This window comes from Pelobates fuscus, chromosome 5, assembly GCF_036172605.1.
Source record: "Pelobates fuscus isolate aPelFus1 chromosome 5, aPelFus1.pri, whole genome shotgun sequence".
NCBI classification, from domain to species: Eukaryota; Metazoa; Chordata; class Amphibia; order Anura; family Pelobatidae; genus Pelobates; species Pelobates fuscus.
The window spans coordinates 7324274-7346349 of record NC_086321.1 but is presented as its reverse complement, the minus strand read 5'-3'; the positions used below and the strand labels follow the sequence as shown (position 1 = coordinate 7346349).

General features: G+C 40.2%; 1 protein-coding gene across 4 annotated transcripts in view; it reads left to right on the top strand.

Moving 5' to 3' along the window:
* The window catches only part of CNTFR (ciliary neurotrophic factor receptor), a 572999-nt gene that overhangs the window by 307747 nt on the left and 243176 nt on the right, over positions 1-22076 (top strand). For 3 of the 4 annotated variants that reach the window (XM_063453544.1, XM_063453545.1, XM_063453546.1), the window contains one exon: positions 11620-11698. In XM_063453544.1, the coding sequence (XP_063309614.1) occupies positions 11620-11698 (79 nt within the window). Of the gene's footprint in view, positions 1-11471; positions 11518-11619; positions 11699-22076 lie in introns of those variants that run through there. The other variant, XM_063453547.1, reaches the window with a different exon arrangement.

Below are 22076 nucleotides of genomic sequence, written 5' to 3'. Positions count from 1 at the left end.
GTAGATGGATAGGTAGATGGATAGGTAGATGGATAGGTACATAGATGGATAGATAGATTGATAGGTAGGTAGATGGATAGATAGATTGATAGGTACGTAGATGGATAGATAGATTGATAGGTAGGTAAATGGATAGATAGGTAGGTAGGTCGATGGATAGATAGATTGATAGGTAGATAGATAGATACGTAGATGGATAGATAGATTGATAGGTACGTAGATGGATAGATAGATTGATAGGTAGGTAAATGGATAGATTGATAGGTACGTAGATGGATAGATAGATTGATAGGTACGTAGATGGATAGATAGATTGATAGGTAGGTAAATGGATAGATAGATAGATTGATAGGTACGTAGATGGATAGATAGATTGATAGGTACGTAGATGGATAGATAGATTGATAGGTAGGTAGGTAGATGGATAGATAGATTGATAGGTAGGTAGGTAGATGGATAGATATATTGATAGGTAGGTAGATGGATAGATATATTGATTAATAGGTAGGTAGCTGCATAGATAGATAGGTAGATAGATTGACAGACAGACAGATAGGTAGATGGATAGATAGTTTGACAGACAGATAGGTGGTAGATGCGTAGATAGATGGATAGATAGGTAGATGGATGGACAAACATTTAGATGTTTATTATTTATGTTATGATGTTAATGTTTATATTTAGATGTTTATTATATCTGGAATAAAGTATTATATGAGGATCATTTTAACACTTTGTCAGAGGTTTATATATTTGGATATTTATGTCAGTTTTTTACTGATTTACTGAGCATATTTGGAATTGAGCTTGTATTCAGGAGACTAATGAACAATACGTAGATATAGAATATCTGTTTTATTTTTATTTTAGTTGGAGTGGGTCCCGAACTGCCAACCTGTAATTTGTGGATATTTGGAAGAAAAACGAAGCATAGAAAATGAGTGTTTTTCTTTTTGCTACTCCAAGTTGTGTCTGTCCACGTACCATAGTCTCGCTATAGTGTTTCATTGGTTAATTTGTAGAATTGTGATTAGTTGGCAGCGATTTGCATAAATAAATAAATAAATCCAATATGTAAAACTACAGCTAAACTTATTCCAAAACGATTTAATGTGAGAAATTGCTTTAAATATTTTTTTACAAATGTCTGTAAGTTTGGATGCTTACAGCTTAATCCCTACTAAAGACATAAAGGGAATTGGGGCACACACACCAGGAACATGTCATCAATGGTGCTGCCGTAGAAACCGAACTGTATCCATAATACAGAGAAATGAATAGCGCTCTCATACAAATACAGTTTTCAATCTTATCAGGCTACTTAAAATCAGTTTATGAAAACTGCAATAATTACACCTAGAGGGTTAAGGGTAGTGGGAGTTGGTACCCAGATCACTCCAATGGGCAGAAGTGGTCTGGGTGCCTGGAGTGTCCCTTTAATGTGTCTCCCATGTTGGAATTGGTGTCTGACTCACTGATATTGGGGTGCTGAGATGTAATTAGTGTAGGACCCACTGATATTGAGGTACTGTGATGTAATTAGTGTAGGGCCCACTGATATTGGGGTGCTGTGATGTAATTAGTGTAGGGCCCACTGATATTGGGGTACTGTGATGTAATTAGTGTAGGGCCCACTGATATTGGGGTGCTGTGATGTAATTAGTGTAGGGCCCACTGATATTGGGGTGCTGTGATGTAATTAGTGTAGGACCCACTGATATTGGGGTGCTGTGATGTAATTAGTGTAGGGCCCACTGATATTGGGGTGCTGTGATGTAATTAGGGTAGGACCCACTGATATTGGGGTACTGTGATGTAATTAGTGTAGGGCCCACTGATATTGGGGTGCTGTGATGTAATTAGTGTAGGGCCCACTGATATTGGGGTACTGTGATGTAATTAGTGTAGGGCCCACTGATATTGGGGTGCTGTGATGTAATTAGTGTAGGACCCACTGATATTGGGGTGCTGTGATGTTATTAGTGTAGGACCCACTGATATTGGGGTGCTGTGATTTAATTAGTGTAGGGCCCACTGATATTGGGGTGCTGTGATGTAATTAGTGTAGGGCCCACTGATATTGGGGTGCTGTGATGTAATTAGTGTAGGACCCACTGATATTGGGGTACTGTGATGTTATTAGTGTAGGACCCACTGATATTGGGGTGCTGTGATGTAATTAGTGTAGGACCCACTGATATTGGGGTGCTGTGATGTTATTAGTGTAGGACCCACTGATATTGGGGTGCTGTGATTTAATTAGTGTAGGGCCCACTGATATTGGGGTGCTGTGATGTAATTAGTGTAGGGCCCACTGATATTGGGGTGCTGTGATTTAATTAGTGTAGGGCCCACTGATATTGGGGTGCTGTGATGTAATTAGTGTAGGGCCCACTGATATTGGGGTGCTGTGATTTAATTAGTGTAGGGCCCACTGATATTGGGGTACTGTGATGTAATTAGTGTAGGACCCACTGATATTGGGGTGCTGTGATGTAATTAGTGTAGGGCCCACTGATATTGGGGTGCTGTGATTTAATTAGTGTAGGGCCCACTGATATTGGGGTGCTGAGATGTAATTAGTGTAGGGTCCACTGATATTGGGGTACTCTGCTTAGCACAATATGGCCGTATGGTGGAACTGAATCCCCTTATTTGTTTGCTGAGATAGGGGATTTTAAGTCGCCTTATCAAATTTAAAATGTATTTTTACTTGTGTGCTGTTCCTTAATCTGTAATTTGTATCTAAATCACTGTCACCCAAATATCTCTAACTTTAACCCTAAAATCCACATAAACATGTCCTCCATCCTCCAGTGACAGCCAAGGTTTAATACTCAATATTTGCAGTTTAACCTGCTTCTTCTCAGATTGGTGAAAATGTTGCCATTTCTGGTACCATTGGTTCTGAAACCTCCAGCCTGTGTTGCCTGAAGCTGAATGTGCCTTAAACGAATTACACAATTATTTTCTCATCAGATTAACGGATTTCGAACTAATGGCATCCACATTTAATCTGTTGCTGTAAAAGATCTAACTCCAAATTGCATTGTGTTTTAGAATCTTCAGATAGAGGCATTAACTGCAGAAGAGTTACTTTTCCTTCCCGAAGCTAGCTTATCCCGGGTATAAAGGAATTATAGCGCCAGCTGAGTTTTTCCGAGCTGCTAATCCCGGCTTTGCACATAGAGGGATCATAGTCTTTCTTCAATCTTGGCGATTTTCGGATTTTTATTTATAATGATTTGTGACTCAGAAAATCTCAACATTTTTTTTTATTTCTAAAATAATTCTTCCACAGTAAGAGATAGTGTTATATACACTAATTGATACCACTTGAGCGTGATGAGCTGAGATGTTGCAGAATTAGATAGATCCAGAAATAAGTACAAAAACGCTCTTTTCAAAGACTGTCATATGCATTGTTCATAAACCACGGGCCAGATTCAGCATCGTTTGGAGTGACTTTCCACAGCTATAGGAGCTATTATTTCTGGTGGCTTATTGACTAAACGGGACAACCGAACGTGAGGAACATTCTAAAACGTGTCTTTTCACAATGCAGTTATTTTGCCCAACATTTTTAAAGAGAGACTTACCCATGATTAGGGAGAATTGTTTTAGATTTTTTTTTTCTCTTGTTTTCTCAAAAATGATGTCCTCCATCCAACAAGGTATCAACTAATAGAAACACTGTGACATAGGTAAATAATGTAGCATTTCACAAACTATACCAACACTAATGGCCAAAAACAGAACAAGTCAGAGAAGAAAAGCCGTTGTAAATGAGGTGTCCTATCAGGGTATGGAACCCAGGGTGGTCCTGGATGGAGGTTGCCATCAGGATGTTATTCAAGTTTTGAAATTGGAGGTCCTGGAGAGATGGGAGGGTGTCATAGGACATCAGGACAGGTGGAAATGGGAGCGGCTAAGGTATCATTGTCCTGCAGCTACAATAATAAATTATATTGCCTTGAACGCAGGTGTATTCGCTTTGTGTGGAGTTAATTAGACCTTGGTTAGATTTAATTAGAACCTGCACACACTGTCTCTACGATCTTCAAATCCATTATTTGGAAAATCATATGTAGCATACAAACCCCCACGATCCACTCCCAACCCTCCTCTATCAAAATGTAGATCTAGCAAATGCCTTTAATAATTATGTTGTAGGATGTTCCACCACCCTGATTGCTAAGCTAATAAATCACCCACGTTCTGAAATTACAAATGCGGACCCCACTAAATTAGATAAAACCTTGTGCCTGTTAGTGCATTAATAAAAACCTTAATAATCCAAAAAATTTAAACAAGATCAAATCCCAGCAATGTTACTGAGGCAATTGCTAAACCTGTCGCAATCTCAATCAGTTTATTCTTGGTGGCTGTATACATACCTAAACCATAAAAGTGGTGACAATACTTTGGTCTCTAACTATCGTCCAATATCATTGCTCCCTGTATTGTCAAAAATCTCGGACAAATATGTTCACAAGCAACTATTTGAGTATTAACAACAATCAAACTATCTAACCACTGATCAATCAGGCTTCCGCCCAAATCACTCACTATAACTGCCCTCTTAAAAGTTTGCAATGATATCCAAACAGGCATAGAACAAGCTATTTTCCTTGATTTTGCCAATGCCTTTGACACAGTAGACCATGGCATTCTATTGCAAAATAATAAACTCAGGTATTGGTGATCATCCGCTAACCTGCTTTCAGTCATATGTATCGGATCAATCACAATATGTTTCCATTTCCCCCCTCTCCCAGTCAGGTGTGGTGTTTCCCAAGGTTCCATACTGAGCCCCCTACTTTTCACATTATTCATTAGAGATGTGCATGGGCAATAAATTTGGTTCGGCACTTCCGAAATTAGGGAATTCGCCACTTCGGGAGTTTGGCAGTTCCCTACTCCTAACCCCAACCCTAACCCTACCCCTAACCTAACCCCAAACCTACCCCTAAACCTACTAAGGTTAGGCTAAGGGTGGGTTATGGTTGGGGTTAGGTTAGAGTTAGGGTTAGATTCCTGTCTGTAAAGGATTTCCATATACTTACCTGTGTGCCTTCGGTTATATCCTCTCCCTTCTGTTTAAATGCTTTTAACCTGTTCATTTTTACTATGTGTTCGAGAAATGTATTTGAGAAATGTGTTTGTTCTACCGAACGGAGACCACCCTGGGTAGCAATCAGAATTTGGAACATTGAGAAAAACGTAACTTAATTGAGTGTTCCTAGGTGGCCGCCATTCGGCATACGAACACATGGCGAGAACAAAGGATGGCGGCCATCTTAAATCTCCCGAATGCGGTCAGCGGGACTTACGCATGAATTGCCTGGAACTGTTTTCGGCATGGCAACCACGCAAATGTCTGGTCATTATGGAAGTCCCGGCTGACTACTTTCCATTCAACAAATCAAACCGGCATTCGGGAGTTTTAATCTACCGAACAAGGGGAGCATTTTCATATAACAAGCTGCAACATTCGTATGGAAGTTTTCGTGTAATTAGGCGCGAACGGAGACCGGCTCTTGCTGCTGATTTCATGGAACTCTAAATCGGATACCACCACATGGCGAGCCGGTCAAACTTCCACAAGATGCGACACGGAAACTACTGAATGTCCGAATTGCAGAAATTTGGGCGAATTTAAATTCGGGCCGAAACATGTCTATTATTCATAACTGATCTGCTTAATGTCTGGAAATCCTCAACTGTACACATGTACACAGACGACACAGTAATCTATGTTTCCTGAACACTGACAAAACTGTCACAACGATCTTTGGAACAGTACCTAAATTATAAAAATTACAACATTTCCATCTATGCATGAAATAAACTAATTCAAATAGCAGACTGACTGTAGTCCAGTCTTTCAAATACGAAGGCATGTTGCTAGACCCCAATCTATCTTTTGGCTTTCACATAGAAAAACTCTCATCAACACTTTCCAAAGCTTGGTGCCCTGTACAGAAACACATCCTGCCTAAACCCTACAGTAAGGAAGTAAGGAAACTGATAATGCGACAAATGCTAATGCCGGTCATTGGTTATTGGGACGCAGTGTATGCATTCGCACCGCAAACCCACCTTAATAAACTTACTACATTTGTGCTACAATGATCCACCATTGTGACTAAACTGGCTGTCGCTGGAATCCAGACGCACTCTCCATCTTTCCAGCCTTGTGTTTAAGAGCTTTTCTGGGAAGCTCCCACCCTACCTGAGTAGAATGCTCTCCTGGGCTGCTCCCACCTCCTTTAACCTCCGATGCAGTATTAGCACTTTATTTAATATACCGTAATGCAAAAATAAAGTGTCTCAATCCTCATTTTCTTACACAGCACCACAAACATGGAATATAACCTCATGGACAAAAACAAAACTTCCTCGAGTCTAAAATTGTTTAAGAAATCCCAGTCAACAGATCTCAATACAGAATGCATCGGTGATCATGGCTGATTCTATTTCTCACCTGTTATGTGTGTATGTGTATCTATCTGTCTGTCTCTGTATCTATCTATCCGTCTCTCTATCTGTATGTTTGTCTGTCTGTCTGTCTGTCTGTCTCTCTATCTATCTATCTATCTGTCTGTCTCTCTATCTGTCTGTCCATTTATCCATCTATCTATCTGGCTGTCTATCTATTTATCCATCTATCTATCTGTCTGTCTATCTATCTATCTCTATCTATCCATCTCTCTATCTGTCTGTCTCTCTATCTGTCTATCCATCTCTCTATCTGTCTGTTCATTTATCCATTTATCCATCCATTCATCCATCTATCTGTCTGTCCATTTATCCATTTATCCATCCATCCATCTCTCTATCTGTCTGTCCATTTATCCATTTATCCATCCATCCATCTCTCTATCTGTCTGTCCATTTATCCATTTATCCATCCATCTCTCTATCTGTCTGTCCATTTATCCATTTATCCATCCATCCATCTCTCTATCTGTCTGTCCATTTATCCATTTATCCATCCATCCATCTCTCTATCTGTCTGTCCATTTATCCATTTATCCATCCATCTCTCTATCTGTCTGTCCATTTATCCATTTATCCATCCATCCATCTCTCTATCTGTCTGTCCATTTATCCATTTATCCATCCATCCATCTCTCTATCTGTCTGTCTCTCTATCCATTTATCCATCCATCCATCTCTCTATCTGTCTGTCTCTCTATCTATCTATCTGTCTGTCTCTCTATCTGTCTGTCCATTTATCCATTTATCCATCTATCTATCTGTCTGTCTGTCTGTCTGACTGTCTCTCCATCTGTTTGTCTATCTGTCTCTCTAATTTGTAATGCTATATTGTACCCTATTGTAACAATGCAGTGTTTGTGGACCCAGGACATATTTGAAAATGAGAGCAGTCTCAATGTATCCTTCCTGGTTAAAACAAACTAATAATTCTAGCATAGGGCTGAGGTGCCTTTACTGGCTGTGAAGTACCATATAGACTAAAATACAGGTAAAATGATTTGGAAACAATGTATTCAAACAGATCTTTTAAAATACATTTTACACACGTCTATAACATATAGTCCATTCTTGGAACTCACAAAGTCAAACTACTTTCCACAATGACCCCCACTAACATAATATAAATGGAGCTGACCACTGGTATGATAAAAAGTGCTCAGATTGGCAATGTTTCATGTTCCCTCGTTATATCTCGTTTGGTGTTGTGTGTGTGAGGAACAGAAAAACAAATGGTGTCATTTAGTCACCTATCTGTTATACTGACAGAGGATTGGAACCCACAGATATTACCCTGCATATCATTCTGTGTATGGAAGCCTCATCGATTCTCTTTCCAAATAAATAAATGACAAAGTCACTACCTCTCCGTGCTTTCTGTTTCTAAATGTTGATTTAATGTTGCTACCCGGAGAGAATGGCGGCAGCGTATATTGATAGATACAAGTCTATGCGTCTACACAGGGCGCTAATCGCCACTATTTTATTTCACAATTCAGTTCCAACATGACGTAATTCTTTGCAGATAAAATGGCAGCAATTCTGTAATAGATCTGGTGGCCTCTCATTCCCCTTGTGCTACATTGGAAAAGTAAACGTCGGTAAATCCCTCTGACACTGCTTTCCAGCGCGAATATCTTGGCAGCCGAGCTTCCTAAATGGACACATCGCATTCAGCTAAATCTCGTCATGTGTTTCCACAACTCCGTCCAACTGGAAAAAGAACATAGGTCACAGTGGCATCATAAAACTCCGACTGGCTGTGCTCGGAGTGCAGGTGTATCGCATTTGTTGTACAGCTGGTATGAAGTGAGGGGTCTGGTTCCAGCAGGCAAAGGTGGAGGGGGGTGGGGATGTCCTCTCTTTAGACAGTGACTGGCAGATTGGATATTTGTCTGTAATGGTGTCTGTAAGCAAAATAGGACTGAACAGCGTAGCGACAAAATCCAACCACTTGGGTTCCTGCGGTTTGAAAAGAGCAAGGGTTAGAGATAATGGAGACTAATCTTGTGCAGTTAACACGTTGTTACCTGGGTTCACATAACTGCGTCACCGGTGTCCATTAACTCTTTGGGATTCTGAAAATGTGATGATACCCCTGTTCGTTCCTCTTTCCTTTTTTCATGTGATGCTCATTTTTGTTTGAAATCAGTGGGGATTTTGCATTGTTTATTTTTGTGCGTTCACAGACTGGATATTATGTATCCGCTGTAAATGTATTTGAGTAATATTTTCATGGCATCACGTGCTTCTTCAAATGCTGTGAGATATTCGTGAGCCCCCACTATTCAGCTGGACATTTTTAAAATGTCTGTGTGTAATATCTCCAGAATTCCTTTACATAATCTTCAAGACTTTCTTAATTTGCCAGAATTTCAGTACTGAACCCACGCTTTGTGTATACTACATATTTCCTGAAATAAATGATTATTCCTATACTTGCTCATTATAATGGGATTGTACTCTATGCCCTGTTTCTGCCTGATGTTATCCCTATACAACTTCCTAATGTGTTTTTTTGCTTTTCCTTCATGTTATATGTATATAATCACCGTCAATCTGATCCATTTACAACCTTCTATTTTTTTATTTTTTATTTATTTCCTTCTCTTTAATAATTGGTACTTAATTGGTACTTAGAGAGAGTTCAAAGAAGGGCTACTAAACTGGTTCATGGATTGCAGGATAAAACTTACCAGGAAAGGTTAGAGGATCTTAACATGTATAGCATGGAGGAAAGACGAGACAGGGGGGATATGATAGAAACATTTAAATACATAAAGGGAATCAACACAGTAAAGGAGGAAACTATATTTAAAAGAAGAAAAACTACCACAACAAGAGGACATAGTCTTAAATTAGAGGGGCAAAGGTTTAAAAATAATATCAGGAAGTATTACTTTACTGAGAGGGTAGTGGATGCATGGAATAGCCTTCCAGCTGAAGTGGTAGAGGTTAACACAGTAAAGGAGTTTAAGCATGCGTGGGATAGGCATAAGGCTATCCTAACTATAAGATAATGCCAGGGACTAATGAAAGTATTTAGAAAATTGGGCAGACTAGATGGGCCGAATGGTTCTTATCTGCCGTCACATTCTATGTTTCTATAATGCCATACATGCTTCCAAGAGTGACTCTATGTTCCTTTTAGAACCATAACTAGTGCATCAAATTATTTTTTTTTAAAAACATTTTGTCACACTTGATCTATATAACCCCTGGCAATCATTTCTTCATGTTCATTGTGAGTCCTCTACCAAGTTATAATTTCCCTGAACGCCCCTTATGATTCCAGAGTCCACTCCATCTAATCCTTATTAATCCTCAGTTTGTTTTATTAGATGTTAAAATTCCAATATCTGGTCCATATTGCCTGCATTAAAGGAGCATTATAGGGTCAGGAAAACAAACCTGTATTCCTGACCCTATAGGGTTAAAACCACCTGGGCCCCTCATGCCTCACCAAATATTGTAAAATCTTACTTGTATTCAAGTCTGGAGCTGCTTATGTTGTCCCTGTTTCCTTTTGACCTGCCCACTGCCTGCTAACATCATCAGAAGTGGTAGCCTGATCCAATCACAGTGCTTCCCCATCGGATTGGCTAAGACTGACAAAGAGGCAGATCAGGGGCAGAGCCAGCATGATTCAAACACAGCCCTGGCCAATCAGCATCTCCTCATAGAGATGAATCGAATCAATGAATCTCTGAGGAAAGTTCAGTGTCTGCATGCCAGGGAGGAGATACTGAATGTTTGGATGCATTTTAGGCAGCCATGACCCAGGAAGGATCTCTAACAGCCATCTGAGGAGTGGCCAGTGAAGTTATCACTAGCCTGTAATGTAAACACTGCAAAAAGCCTGAAGGTAATGATTCCACTCACCAGAACAAATTCAGTAAGCTTTAGTTGTTCTGGTGATTGTAGTGTCCCTTTAAGACTTCCATGTCTGTCCCCTTTAATTACTACCATCCCCCCTCATTGAACATATTTCAAGACATATTTCTATTGTTTCCTACAACCCATCGCACCCCTATAATCCTCCCAATACCTGCACGGATTTCATATAATCTCCGAGATGCATTCCTACATATTGCTTCTATTTAGCCCATTGTCGTGGTTATTCAATAAAGTTTGAATTCTTGTCGATTTCTGATTTTGTGCCAAATATACACATGGATGATCTGGTGATATTTGTTTCCAAAATCAGATATTTGACATAATTTTGAAATTCACGTTGAGCTCTCTATAGTTCACGTATTACAGTTATTTACTAAAGGTGAGAATTCAAAGTGAATTTAAAATTTAAGGTCCCAATAGAAAAACCTGCAAGCAGAGCTTCAGACTGTATGACGTTCGATTTTAAATGCACTTTGAATTCACTTTTGGATTTCTACACAGATGTATGATCATTTGCTAACTGGGGGTAATTTGCTGTTAATTGGGGAAAATGAGCAGGGTATTGAAATAGCCGAATTTACATAAATTCTCCAGCTTTGATATTTTGGAATAAAACATGCAATCGCTGGCAGTTCCCTTGATTTTGAACAAGCTGTATTTAGTAGCACATGTCATTCAATCCTGGTTGCTGTTACAGGGGTTAAAGAAACATTCCATACAGTACAGATATAATTGGATATAAACAATAAAACACTAGAAGTCCAGAGGTTTTTAGAGATTCCCAGCAAGGAGATGGAATTAGTGATAGAGAGAGCTGGTGAATGGGCATGCGAATTTAAATGACAGGCGCTCTAATTCGTGCTGACATATATAACCATCTATGTGTGATTGCATTAATTAGCGCTGTGTACCAATAATTGCAGTGTGTGCAGCATAGCGTACAGGTCTATTACAATGAGTGGTCAGTCACGTTGCAGTTTGCCCTTCTCGAAGTGCCGCTCCTCTCTGTCAGACGTCAGGGTCCAGCCCACATCATTAACTCCCGAGCTCCGTGTTTGGTGGCCGCAGTACAGGGCAGCTGATGAGTCACTAGTGGTTTGCTCCAGTCCCCATGACTAGGTGACAGCACGATGTTGCTCTCTGTGTCCAGCTGCCGGCGACGAACAAGGCTCCTTGTCTGATACATCACCTAATTCCTCCCATTTTGTGTCCTTTAAACAGATGGCAAATCCGGTGACCGCAGCCTGCTGTGTGGTGCTAGCGACGATTGTGATGGTACATGCACAGAGACACAACCAGGGTAAGTTCTCTATGTGTTTGTAATGGGATATTATAATGGCTTTGTGGGTTAGTAGCAGGTGGTCTGCAGAGCTCACACCCTTAAGGTTGGCTAAGAATCATGGGAATTGTAGTATCCGAGTTGCCAGTGATAGTCTTCATCATTAACCTAGACCTTTGCAGACAGCTAAACAGAGCGACAAGTGCTGCCTGAGCTGAGATTAATGGCTTACATTGGGGCATTAACCCCTGGAGTGCCGGAGTGACCTGCGTTAGCATGCTCTGGGGATAAAACACAGCACATTATACAGACACGGCTTCCCCCAAGCAGTTAACACAGTGCGTACTGGCAATCGAGATCTCACAAAGACTTTATTGTAAGATATAAACATTGTTTAATCAGCAGAGAAGTTCCCCTCAACCAAACCGAGAAAGCTGCCCACATTTCCCGCATGAGACGGGGTCTGAGATGAGTTTAGTAGAGTGGGCAGCCGTTTCTCCCCATCCCGGCTGTGTATAAGGCTCAGAATGGCTCATGTTTCATGTGTTTGAACATTGTGATACATTTGGACATTAGCAGAGCAGTAAATTATTAATATAACTTATAGAATGCCGTGAGATGATCAATCCATCAGGGCCAGAGCTGGTCCAGGTGCCTCACTGGGAATCCCACAGGGATAATGACAAAGAGTATTTTGTGAAAATATAATTGTATTAGTATAAAACATATGAATTATTATTAATATGGATATTAACATGGCGATATTAGTTATTATATGACCACAATTTTGATTTAAAGAGGTACCTACTATTTACAGGACATGTTTGAGAATCCTCACTGAGTAAAGAATTCCTCAGCGTCTCGATGTGTAATTATTTACCTTGTTTATACTGTGATTAGATATTTAGGAAATATTAACGTGGAGTACTACAACAACGTTATTAAATTATTATATTGTTAAAGAGTACCTGTCACAACTTTATAGGTTATACTGTATAGGTTATAATGTATAGGTTATAATGTATAGGTTATACTGTATAGGTTATACTTTATAGGTTATAATGTATAGGTTATAATGTATAGGTTATAATGTATAGGTTATACTGTATAGGTTATACTTTATAGGTTATAATGTATAGGTTATAATGTATAGGTTATAATGTATAGGTTATACTTTATAGGTTATACTTTATAGGTTATAATGTATAGGTTATAATGTATAGGTTATAATGTATAGGTTATACTTTATAGGTTATAATGTATAGGTTATAATGTATAGGTTATAATGTATAGGTTATACTGTATAGGTTATACTGTATAGGTTATACTGTATAGGTTATACTTTATAGGTTATAATGTATAGGTTATAATGTATAGGTTATACTTTATAGGTTATACTTTATAGGGATCTAAAAGTTAGCGATTGGTGCTGCTGTTTGGTTTATTTATTTCAATTCTTTATATTTTTTATTTTAACTTTCATAGTGTGCCAGACAAAGTTGGCCCTTGCTGTGGCATATGCCCAGTGGCATTGCTGGAGAACATGCGGTGCGTGGAAACGTGTGTATGACAGTTCTCTGGCAGTATACATTCGTGCCCACGGAATCTGCATTAATCTCCCCAAAATGCAGCCGTGGAGTTTACTGTCTGAGGGGTCGAGTGACAGTTCAGTGAATAAGCATTTGTTCTGCTATCGGTAATAAGGAAAAACCATTTGCTGAATAAATGGGTTTTTGAAGGGCTGTAGTCGAGACTGTATTAATACTGCTGCAATATGATTATTGGGACCCTTTATCATTTAATATGATTATATTATATTACTCCATTATAAACACCATACAGGTCCCTGTATTAAGTACTAACCTGGAGATACTAGAACCTGATTAATGGAAGGTTGATATTTAGTTACTAGCAAACAGTTGATAAAAGGATTTGTTAAATAAAATGTTGATATAAGGATTTGTTATAAAAAATGTCAATATAAGGGCATGGTAAATAAAATGTTGATATTAGAAGAGATTTTGAAATAAAGGTTATGTTAGAAGCTTGTTGAAGTATTAGAGGTTTGTTGAATAAAACACTGTTGTTAATAGGTGGGGTAATGAAATGCTGATATTTAGGGGGCTGGTTGATTAAAATGCTGATATTGCGGGATTTTAGAAATAAAGGTGATATTGGATCTTGTCTGGCGTAAAGTTATGCTACAGAACTTGGTAAATAAAAGGGTTTGTTAAGGGCTTTTTGAATGAAAAGTTATGGATACTATATAAGGGGTTTGTTGATATCGGGGTACATTTAGATACGTAGTTTGGAGCTCTTTATTGGCAGCTTTGCATTACACATGCTTGTTTAATAATATTTGGATATGTATGATGATACTAGGGTTCTTTTTAGAATTAAAGAAAGTTTTAATTTTTATTTTTATTTTACTTAAGTTGAGTTGTTTTGGCCCACTAAGGGCCAAAACAGCTTTCACTATATGCACTGGTTTTGTTGTATAGATCGTGTCCCTGTAGATGTCACTGTTTAATTTGCATTTAAAAGTTAAATCACTTTGTTTATGCAGCCCTAGCCACACCTCCCCTGACTGTCAATCACACGGCCTCCCTGCAGACTTCCTGAAAGATTCTGGATAATCATTTCCTGGGCTCTAGGCTTGAGATCTTGCATACAGTATTGTTCTTGTATATAGAGTGATGCTTAACTCCAGAGTCGCACTGACAGTAGTGTGCAGGGAGAGGAGGCAGTGATCAGAAGTCTCATTAAATATTCACTTATCAGTAGCGGTCTGCATGTCTCTCTAGCTGATATCGCTGTGTATCACTAGCATGTCTGAACAGACCTGTCCCTCCACTCATCCATTTACACACAGACAGGAAATCAATAGAATTACTTAAAGATAAAAGAAGTTTAAAATGACCGTTTCTGGCATTATACAGAAATCATGCAAAACAATCAAAACAACAAAACAAGTTAATTCGCTTTATCATTGTTTTCTTTGGCCGATTAAATCAAGTAAATCCAATTTGTGTGAGTTGCCAGCCCTCAGACTGTGCTTTCAGGTTAGAGTTTAATCCATTATAGTATTTTGGTTGTATTAATGTTTTGTTAAATTAAACAAGGTGATTTCATAAAAGCCAAACTGCTCCATTTTGGTACATTCTAAGTAATCACCATGGATACACGTTACATCTGCCCACGGACGGGCGGGATACCTTGTATTTATGTAGATTGTAAGCTTGCTGTGTACCTGTGACACTGGCTCCCCTTCTCACCTTAGCCGTTATTTACGGTTCCAGAGCTGCCGAATCCACTTTAAATCCATTTATAAGATGTTGCATTAAGTCTGTTCTCCGCTTCACTTTTCTGTTAAATTATTGATAATAACAAAACATGGTTTGTTCTCTCAGTGACCCCAATGCACCTTTAAAATAATATGACTGAGAGATGTTTGTTTTATAGTGTGGGTGTTGGAATTAGCAGAGAAAAACTAATATTTACATAATATTATAGACTAGATAGAAGTCAGTACTAATGAAGTATTATGAGTATTGAATTATATTGTTTTCACACTGATCGAATCAAGTTATGTAGTATAAAGATAGTATCACGGAGATCGGTCAGATTAGGGGACAGACTGCATACTTTAAATAGCATTGAGCCAGGTAACTATGGCTTGCACTGAATGGTATGAGAGGGCATGGGTCAGGGTGATAAAGTATTATAGAGAGGGCATAGGAGAGGACATGGGTCAGGGTGATAAAGTATGATAGAAAGGGCATAGGAGAGGACATGGGTCAGGGTGATAAAGTATGATAGAAAGGGCATAGAAGAGGGCATGGGTCAGGGTGATAAAGTATGATAGAGAGGGTAAAGGAGAGGACATGGGTCACTGTTATAAAGTATGATAGAGAGAGTAAAGGAGAGGGCATGAGTCACTGTTATAAAGTATGATAGAGAGGGTAAAGGAGAGGGCATGGGTCACTGTTATAAAGTATGATAGATAGGGTAGAGGAGAGGACATGGATCAGGGTGATAAAGTATGATAGAGAGGGCACAGGAGAGGACATGGGTCAGGGTGATAAAGTATGATAGAGAGGGTACAGGAGAGGACATGGGTCAGGGTGATAAAGTTTGATAGAGAGGACACAGGAGAGGACATGGGTCAGGGTGATAAAGTATTATAGAGGGGGTACAGGAGAGGACATGGGTCAGGGTGATAAAGTGTAGAGGAGAGGCCATGGGTCAGGGTGATAAAGTATGATAGAGAGGGTGCAGGACATGGGTCAGGGTGAAAGTATTATAGAGAGGGTAAAGGAGAGGACATGGGTCAGGGTGATAAAGTATTATAGAGGGGGTACAGGAGAGGACATGGGTCAAGGTGATAAAGTATTATAGAGGGGGTACAGGAGAGGACATTGGTCAGGGTGATAAAGTATGATAGAGAGGGTACAGGAGAGGACATGGGTCAGGGTTATAAAGTATTATAGAGGGGGTACAGGAGAGGACATGGGTCAGGGTGATAAAGTATGATAGAGAGGGCACAGGAGAGGACATGGGTCAGGGTGATAAAGTATGATAGAGAGGGTACAGAAGAGGGCATGGGTCAGGGTGATAAAGTATGAAATAGAGGGTAGAGGAGAGGACATGGGTTAGGGTGATAATCCATAATACAGGAGTGGGCATGGGTTAGGGTGATAATCCATAATACAGGAGAGGATTGGGGTCCTGTTAAAGGTCTGTAGTAATGTATGTAAAAACAATAAAATAAGTCACTAGGTCATGTTAATGAATGGACTAACAGTGATACACAGATAAATGGCTACGTATGTTTACAGAAACGCACTGATACATTCACTCATCCACAAGCGAGTGTGCACATGGCTGTAATATGACTTCTCCACTTATACGGACACAGGAAACAGAAACCCAGACACTGAGACCCTGAGTGCTCCCTGTCTGTCAATACAAAGTGCGTGTCTCTCCAATCAATACACATGGAGGAAGTATGTCAGATTCAGCAGATTACCTCGAGCTGGCCCACTCCGCTGAGCCCTGGATATCCCACTAACATGAAGTCCATATACATCCAACTGCTAATTTCTGTCTTAGAACCCGAGATAATCGAAGTGTCTTAAGTCCTGATTATAGCATCGTTCGTGCCAGCTCTGGGGGCATGAAGCTATCCAAACCAATTGATAGTAAAACATTGATGGAAAGCTGCACATCTTACCTGGACACTCCGGATCTCTAAATCAGGTTCTCTTCCTGTAGTGCTTTATGTGAACAGTATGTCCTCTTTTTTTTTTTTTTCTATTTTACAAAAAGTGTAGATTTCAATAGAAATTTTCACTTTTATAAATTAACCTTATGACACCCCCCTCCTCCTCTCCCTCCCCCCGAGTTTGAATCAGACAACGGTCTCGTTACTTCCTGGTTTGTTTAGCTCAGTGGAGATAAACTGTAGAGGCAGCCATTGCTCAGAGCACCTGCCTTGCAAAGACTTCTCATTGAGCTGCATTGGGAAGCCTGTGATTGGACAGACACAGAAAGTCTGGGCGGGGCTAGAAGGGGAGGGATTGCAAAGGCTTCAAACAAGAGATCTGTAGCTTTTACCAGCTGATATAGATATATATTCGTTATGTATGTACATTGAATCATGTGCTTTGCTATGAATAATAGACAGAACCTTTAATATCACTCATTATTTTACACAGGGCTGGCCTGTACATCTTCACATGTTATACAACTACAACTGCCTTGATGGTTAGTCAGCCTTTCAAATGGCAAAGCCTCATGGGAGTTGCAGTATATAACATTTAGGAATCTACCTTTGCCTGTCCATGATTTAACATATTTTATCTCTAATTTAAACTAGTTTGAAAATATCCCCTCCCTTCCCCTCACCTCTTTAATAACTTCTGTAGCTTAGGTTAGGAATCCAATTCCCATCATGCTTTGCTGTGTTCTTTATGGCATCCCAGGACCCAGTGATTAATTAAAAGTTACATACGTGCAATTCTTCATCACAATTGTTTTTTTGTTTTTTTTTAATCAGCATTTTAAACTAAGAAAATGCCTTAAATTATGTATTTAGTTATTTATTTAGTTATTTGTTTTTTTTCTTTTGCGTTTGTCTTGTTTGGATTGTACATGAATGGCTAGGATTTGGCTAACTGTTATTTTTTCCTGGATTTTGCTATCAGTTATTAATCGATTATTTATTGAAAAACATCATGAACTTAGAGATACGCGAATAAACTGAAATCAGGGAGAAAATAATAATAATAAAAAAAAAGAACAACCAAAACAACAACGTTTGTAGAATTTACACACAATACATTGTTACATGCACATCTCACACAGCGCATTGTGTGTGACCGGGTGCCTCCGCCAATCGATGCTCTTAGTGCTCACCGAGGACTCTAAGCACTGTAGCCCCTTAGCCGCCACAGCTGTCCTCCACCCACCCTGGACCCAAGACCAGGATCCAGCTTCCAGTGGGTGAACCCCTCCTACTCCAGAGAGTACAGCTCTTAAAAGACCTAGTGATTAGAACCCAGAGGGGTATAGTGATATAGCAATCCCTGAGCAGATACAGCTGTTCCCTCCACACATGAGATGAGACTCTATGTTGAGGGTAGGCAGGAACTCATTTTAATGGCAATATGACAATCCCAAGGCAAGGGGTACGCCTACATGGACCTTGTGGAGAACTACAGAACAAAGTCACAGACCAATAACAATAGTGTTTAAACGCATGACACTCCCATAGCAAACATACACTCCCTCACCTCTGCCTGGGAGATAATTGAGTCAGATACTGTATTAACTCAATTATCTCCAAGCAGAAAAAATACATATTTCTATAAAACCCCAAAAGTACCCCAAAACACACAAAATCCCCATAAATGTCATATGCCCAAAACAGTTCCAGAGAATCAGGGCTTGCGGTTGGTCTAGTTCGGTAGTTTGAAAACGAACAAACTACCGAACAGAGTCAATAGTCTAACCCTGAAGCTTGTTCCCCTCATCCAGACGAATGATTCCATCGAACAGTGCCCTTCTAAGCTGAATAGAACCGAACGCCGGCGATGTTGGAAGTCCAGCAGTGTTTGGGAGTTTCTGTAGCCGATTTTAGTTCCATGAGATTCATGCCCAAACACCGCTGCCTGCGTTCATGCGAACAAGATGGCCGCCACCTCGTGGTTGTCCATAAGATTTGCGGCCGCCCAGACGAACAATTAGAACACTGCGGTGGGAAACGTTCCAAGTTGTTAATAGGTGTTAACAAGCCACAGGGTGGTCTCTGTTCGTGCAGTGCTGCTTCACAAACAGTTTATTACAGGGTCCATAGTCACAGGGCAGGAGGCTGGCAGACAGGCTTCTCCAAATGCCAGTGGCGAGGTTACTTTTGCCGCAGTAAGTAACCCTGTTAGGTTCTGGAAAGCAGTTTCTCGCCCCTCTCTGTTTTATTGTTTTCTGGATTTTTACCCAGTCAGAGCAGCTTGATAAAAAAAAATAAAAATACTGAATTGAAATGAACTGAAAAGCAAATAGCAAAATTTAGAAACGGAGATATTTGTAACAATCCAGTTAATAATCACAGTTTTGATATTTTAGTTTAATAGTTTTTAAAATAACAAATTTACTTATTTGTTTGATTTGTTTTGATACATTGGGACACATTCACGAAACAGTGAATTGTAATGATCTGGAAAGCAGATAATGAATGTCGGGTTATAATAAACACGCTGTGATTATCTATGAGTTAAAGATGTTTTTTTTCAAATCAGCACTTTTGGACTGCATTTTGCAATGTAACTGTTAGTGAATAACCCCGCTAATATATAGTTATTTTATTCAAGATAATTTAGGTCACTCCATCGTGGTGGAGTCCGTGTGTGTGTCTGATATCTCATTTTAAAACAGGTTTTCTCTCTTGAACATATTTTTTCAAACTCGCTATTTATGCCACAATTTTCTTTTATTAATAGTTATATGTCCCCATCCCACAAATGGCAATTTTATCTTACTGTCAAGAGCTGACCACATATATAAAATAGATTCATTTTAGTCAGCAATGGATTTATGTCCCTAAGTGTCTTATATATGATTTTCTAAGAGGGTAAGACCGATATATAGAAATTATTAAAGGATGACTATAGGTTCAGGAACACAAACATGTATTCCTGACCCTATAGTGCTAAACCCACCCATTTAGGTGGCTAACTCACCTTATTTCCAGCACCGTGCGGGTCTGCCAGTGCTGGCTCCGCCCCATTTGTGACATCATCAATATGGCCGCATTTTAGCCAATCCAATGCTTTCCCTTTGGGAAAGCATTGGATTGGCTAAAATCGGCACCGGGTCGGGACCAAATGCCGCTTTAGCCAATCAGGACCTCCTCATAGAGATGCATTGAATCAATGCATCTCTATGAGAAAAATTTTGCGTCTCCATGCAGAGCGTGGGGACGCTGAACGGCAGGGCTGCTTACTGTGCAGCACTGACCCAGGAAACACCTACAGTGGCCATGTAAGGATTGGCCACTTGGAGGTGTCCCTAGGAACAATGTAAACACTGCCTTTTCCCTGAAAAGGCAATGTTTACATGAAAATGCCTGAAGGCAATGATTATACTCACCAGAACAAATACATTAAGCTGTATTCTGTACAATAAGCTGTATTTCTTCTGGTGACTATAGTGTCCCTTTAATTTTGTCTCTTTAATAAAATCTTGATTGTATTGTTTTTCCTTGTGAATAAAGTTTATACAGTAACACATCAGGAAGGGGTTAGGAGCTGGAAGCGGTGAGAAGATGGACACTGGCGAGGGAGACTCGAAGCGAGTATTAGTGCTGAGAGGGATTATGGGGGATTTCTTCTTGTCAGTCTGCAGGCAGGAACAAAGCACGGCAAATTTCAACCAGCTGTCAAAACTCGCAGCCTCTGGGGAACAACTGCCTCCAACTATTTAAATAAAGGAAGCAAAATCCATAATTGGAGTAACAAGTTGTTTATTTTACTTCTGTGGAATTCTTCCCAGCCAGAGAAAGTGGACATACATGGGTAGCACATCAAACCAGGGCTCAGTGCATGGGGCAGACGTCTTGTGAGCAGATGTGTTAGGTGGGTGTTTGGAGAATAATAAGAATCCCACTAATTCTCTGTCTGGTACCCCCAACATTGTAAACTCGCTGCACACTCAGGCTCCCAATCAGACGGTTAGTTTACACTGGATCTCTGTGCTGCACGCATATTTTATTCCTGAGATTTCCCAAAGCCTGTGTGTCGCCATGCGTGACGTACTCGCAAAGTATTGTTAACTGCTCGGAGACTAGACAAGTGAGAAGAGGGCTCCATTTAGGATCTTTGCTGTCTCCCTCCTCACTCAGTTAAACTTTGTCATGTCAGCTCGTTGTACATGGCAGAAACCGTTAATCCTTTTCCTCCACCTTGATGTGTTTTTGCAAATCTTACTGTGGCAAATCTAGCCACTTCTGGACTATATGCAGTATAGGTTGTCCGTAGGCTGACTGTATGATGTGTTCCGTTAAATGTGTATGTATTGTGCTATGGCCGTTCACACGCTGGCAGCCGTACGCTGCCAGCGTACCAGCATTCGTACGACGAAAACACGGCTATCCTGGCCATTCGCCGTACGAATACGGGCTCCCCAGGTCGACCACACACTCCCAAGTCGTGTGGTACCAAGTAACCGATTGCAACATTGTTGCAATCGGTAATTAAGGGCTCTCCTAGGTGGCCGTCGATCCACTACCGACCATGCGGCGGTCGGCCATCTTGGATCCTTTGTCTCTGCAGCGGTGTTCGGTCGTCGAGAGCCTGGACTTGAAAACGGCTACTCGATGATCCGAGCCCCGCTGGAGTTCCAGAGCGTTCGGGAGTCCCGCGTTCGGTACATTATATGTCCCGTACTTATTCGGTACTTTTAAACCAACGTTCCTGTTTAAATGTATTATGTGCGGCGTTCGGTCAATTCAGCTGGGATCGGAGCGGTATTCTCACAAAGTGTGCGCTCCGACCCCAGCTATCTACCGAACGTTCGATTATTCCAAAGTACCGAATATTATGTGAATTATGGATTTTAGAGTCAATTGTCGGTTTTGCTACACGAGGGGATAATCCACTTAGTCGTCCATTTTAGTGGGAGTATCCCTCTCGTGTCGCAATGCCTGTTGGGAAAGTCACAATGCATGTTGGGAGAAATCCCCTGGATGATCTGTGTGGAAACCCCTTGCATGGGGAACTGTATAAATACGCTGCTTGTGAATAAACCGAGTTAGTTGACTCCCAAACTGTGTTTCGTCCGGTTATTGGGAGGATTGGGAATATTGCCTTGCTTCCTACTCTGACTGTGGATTTCCTGAAGATAC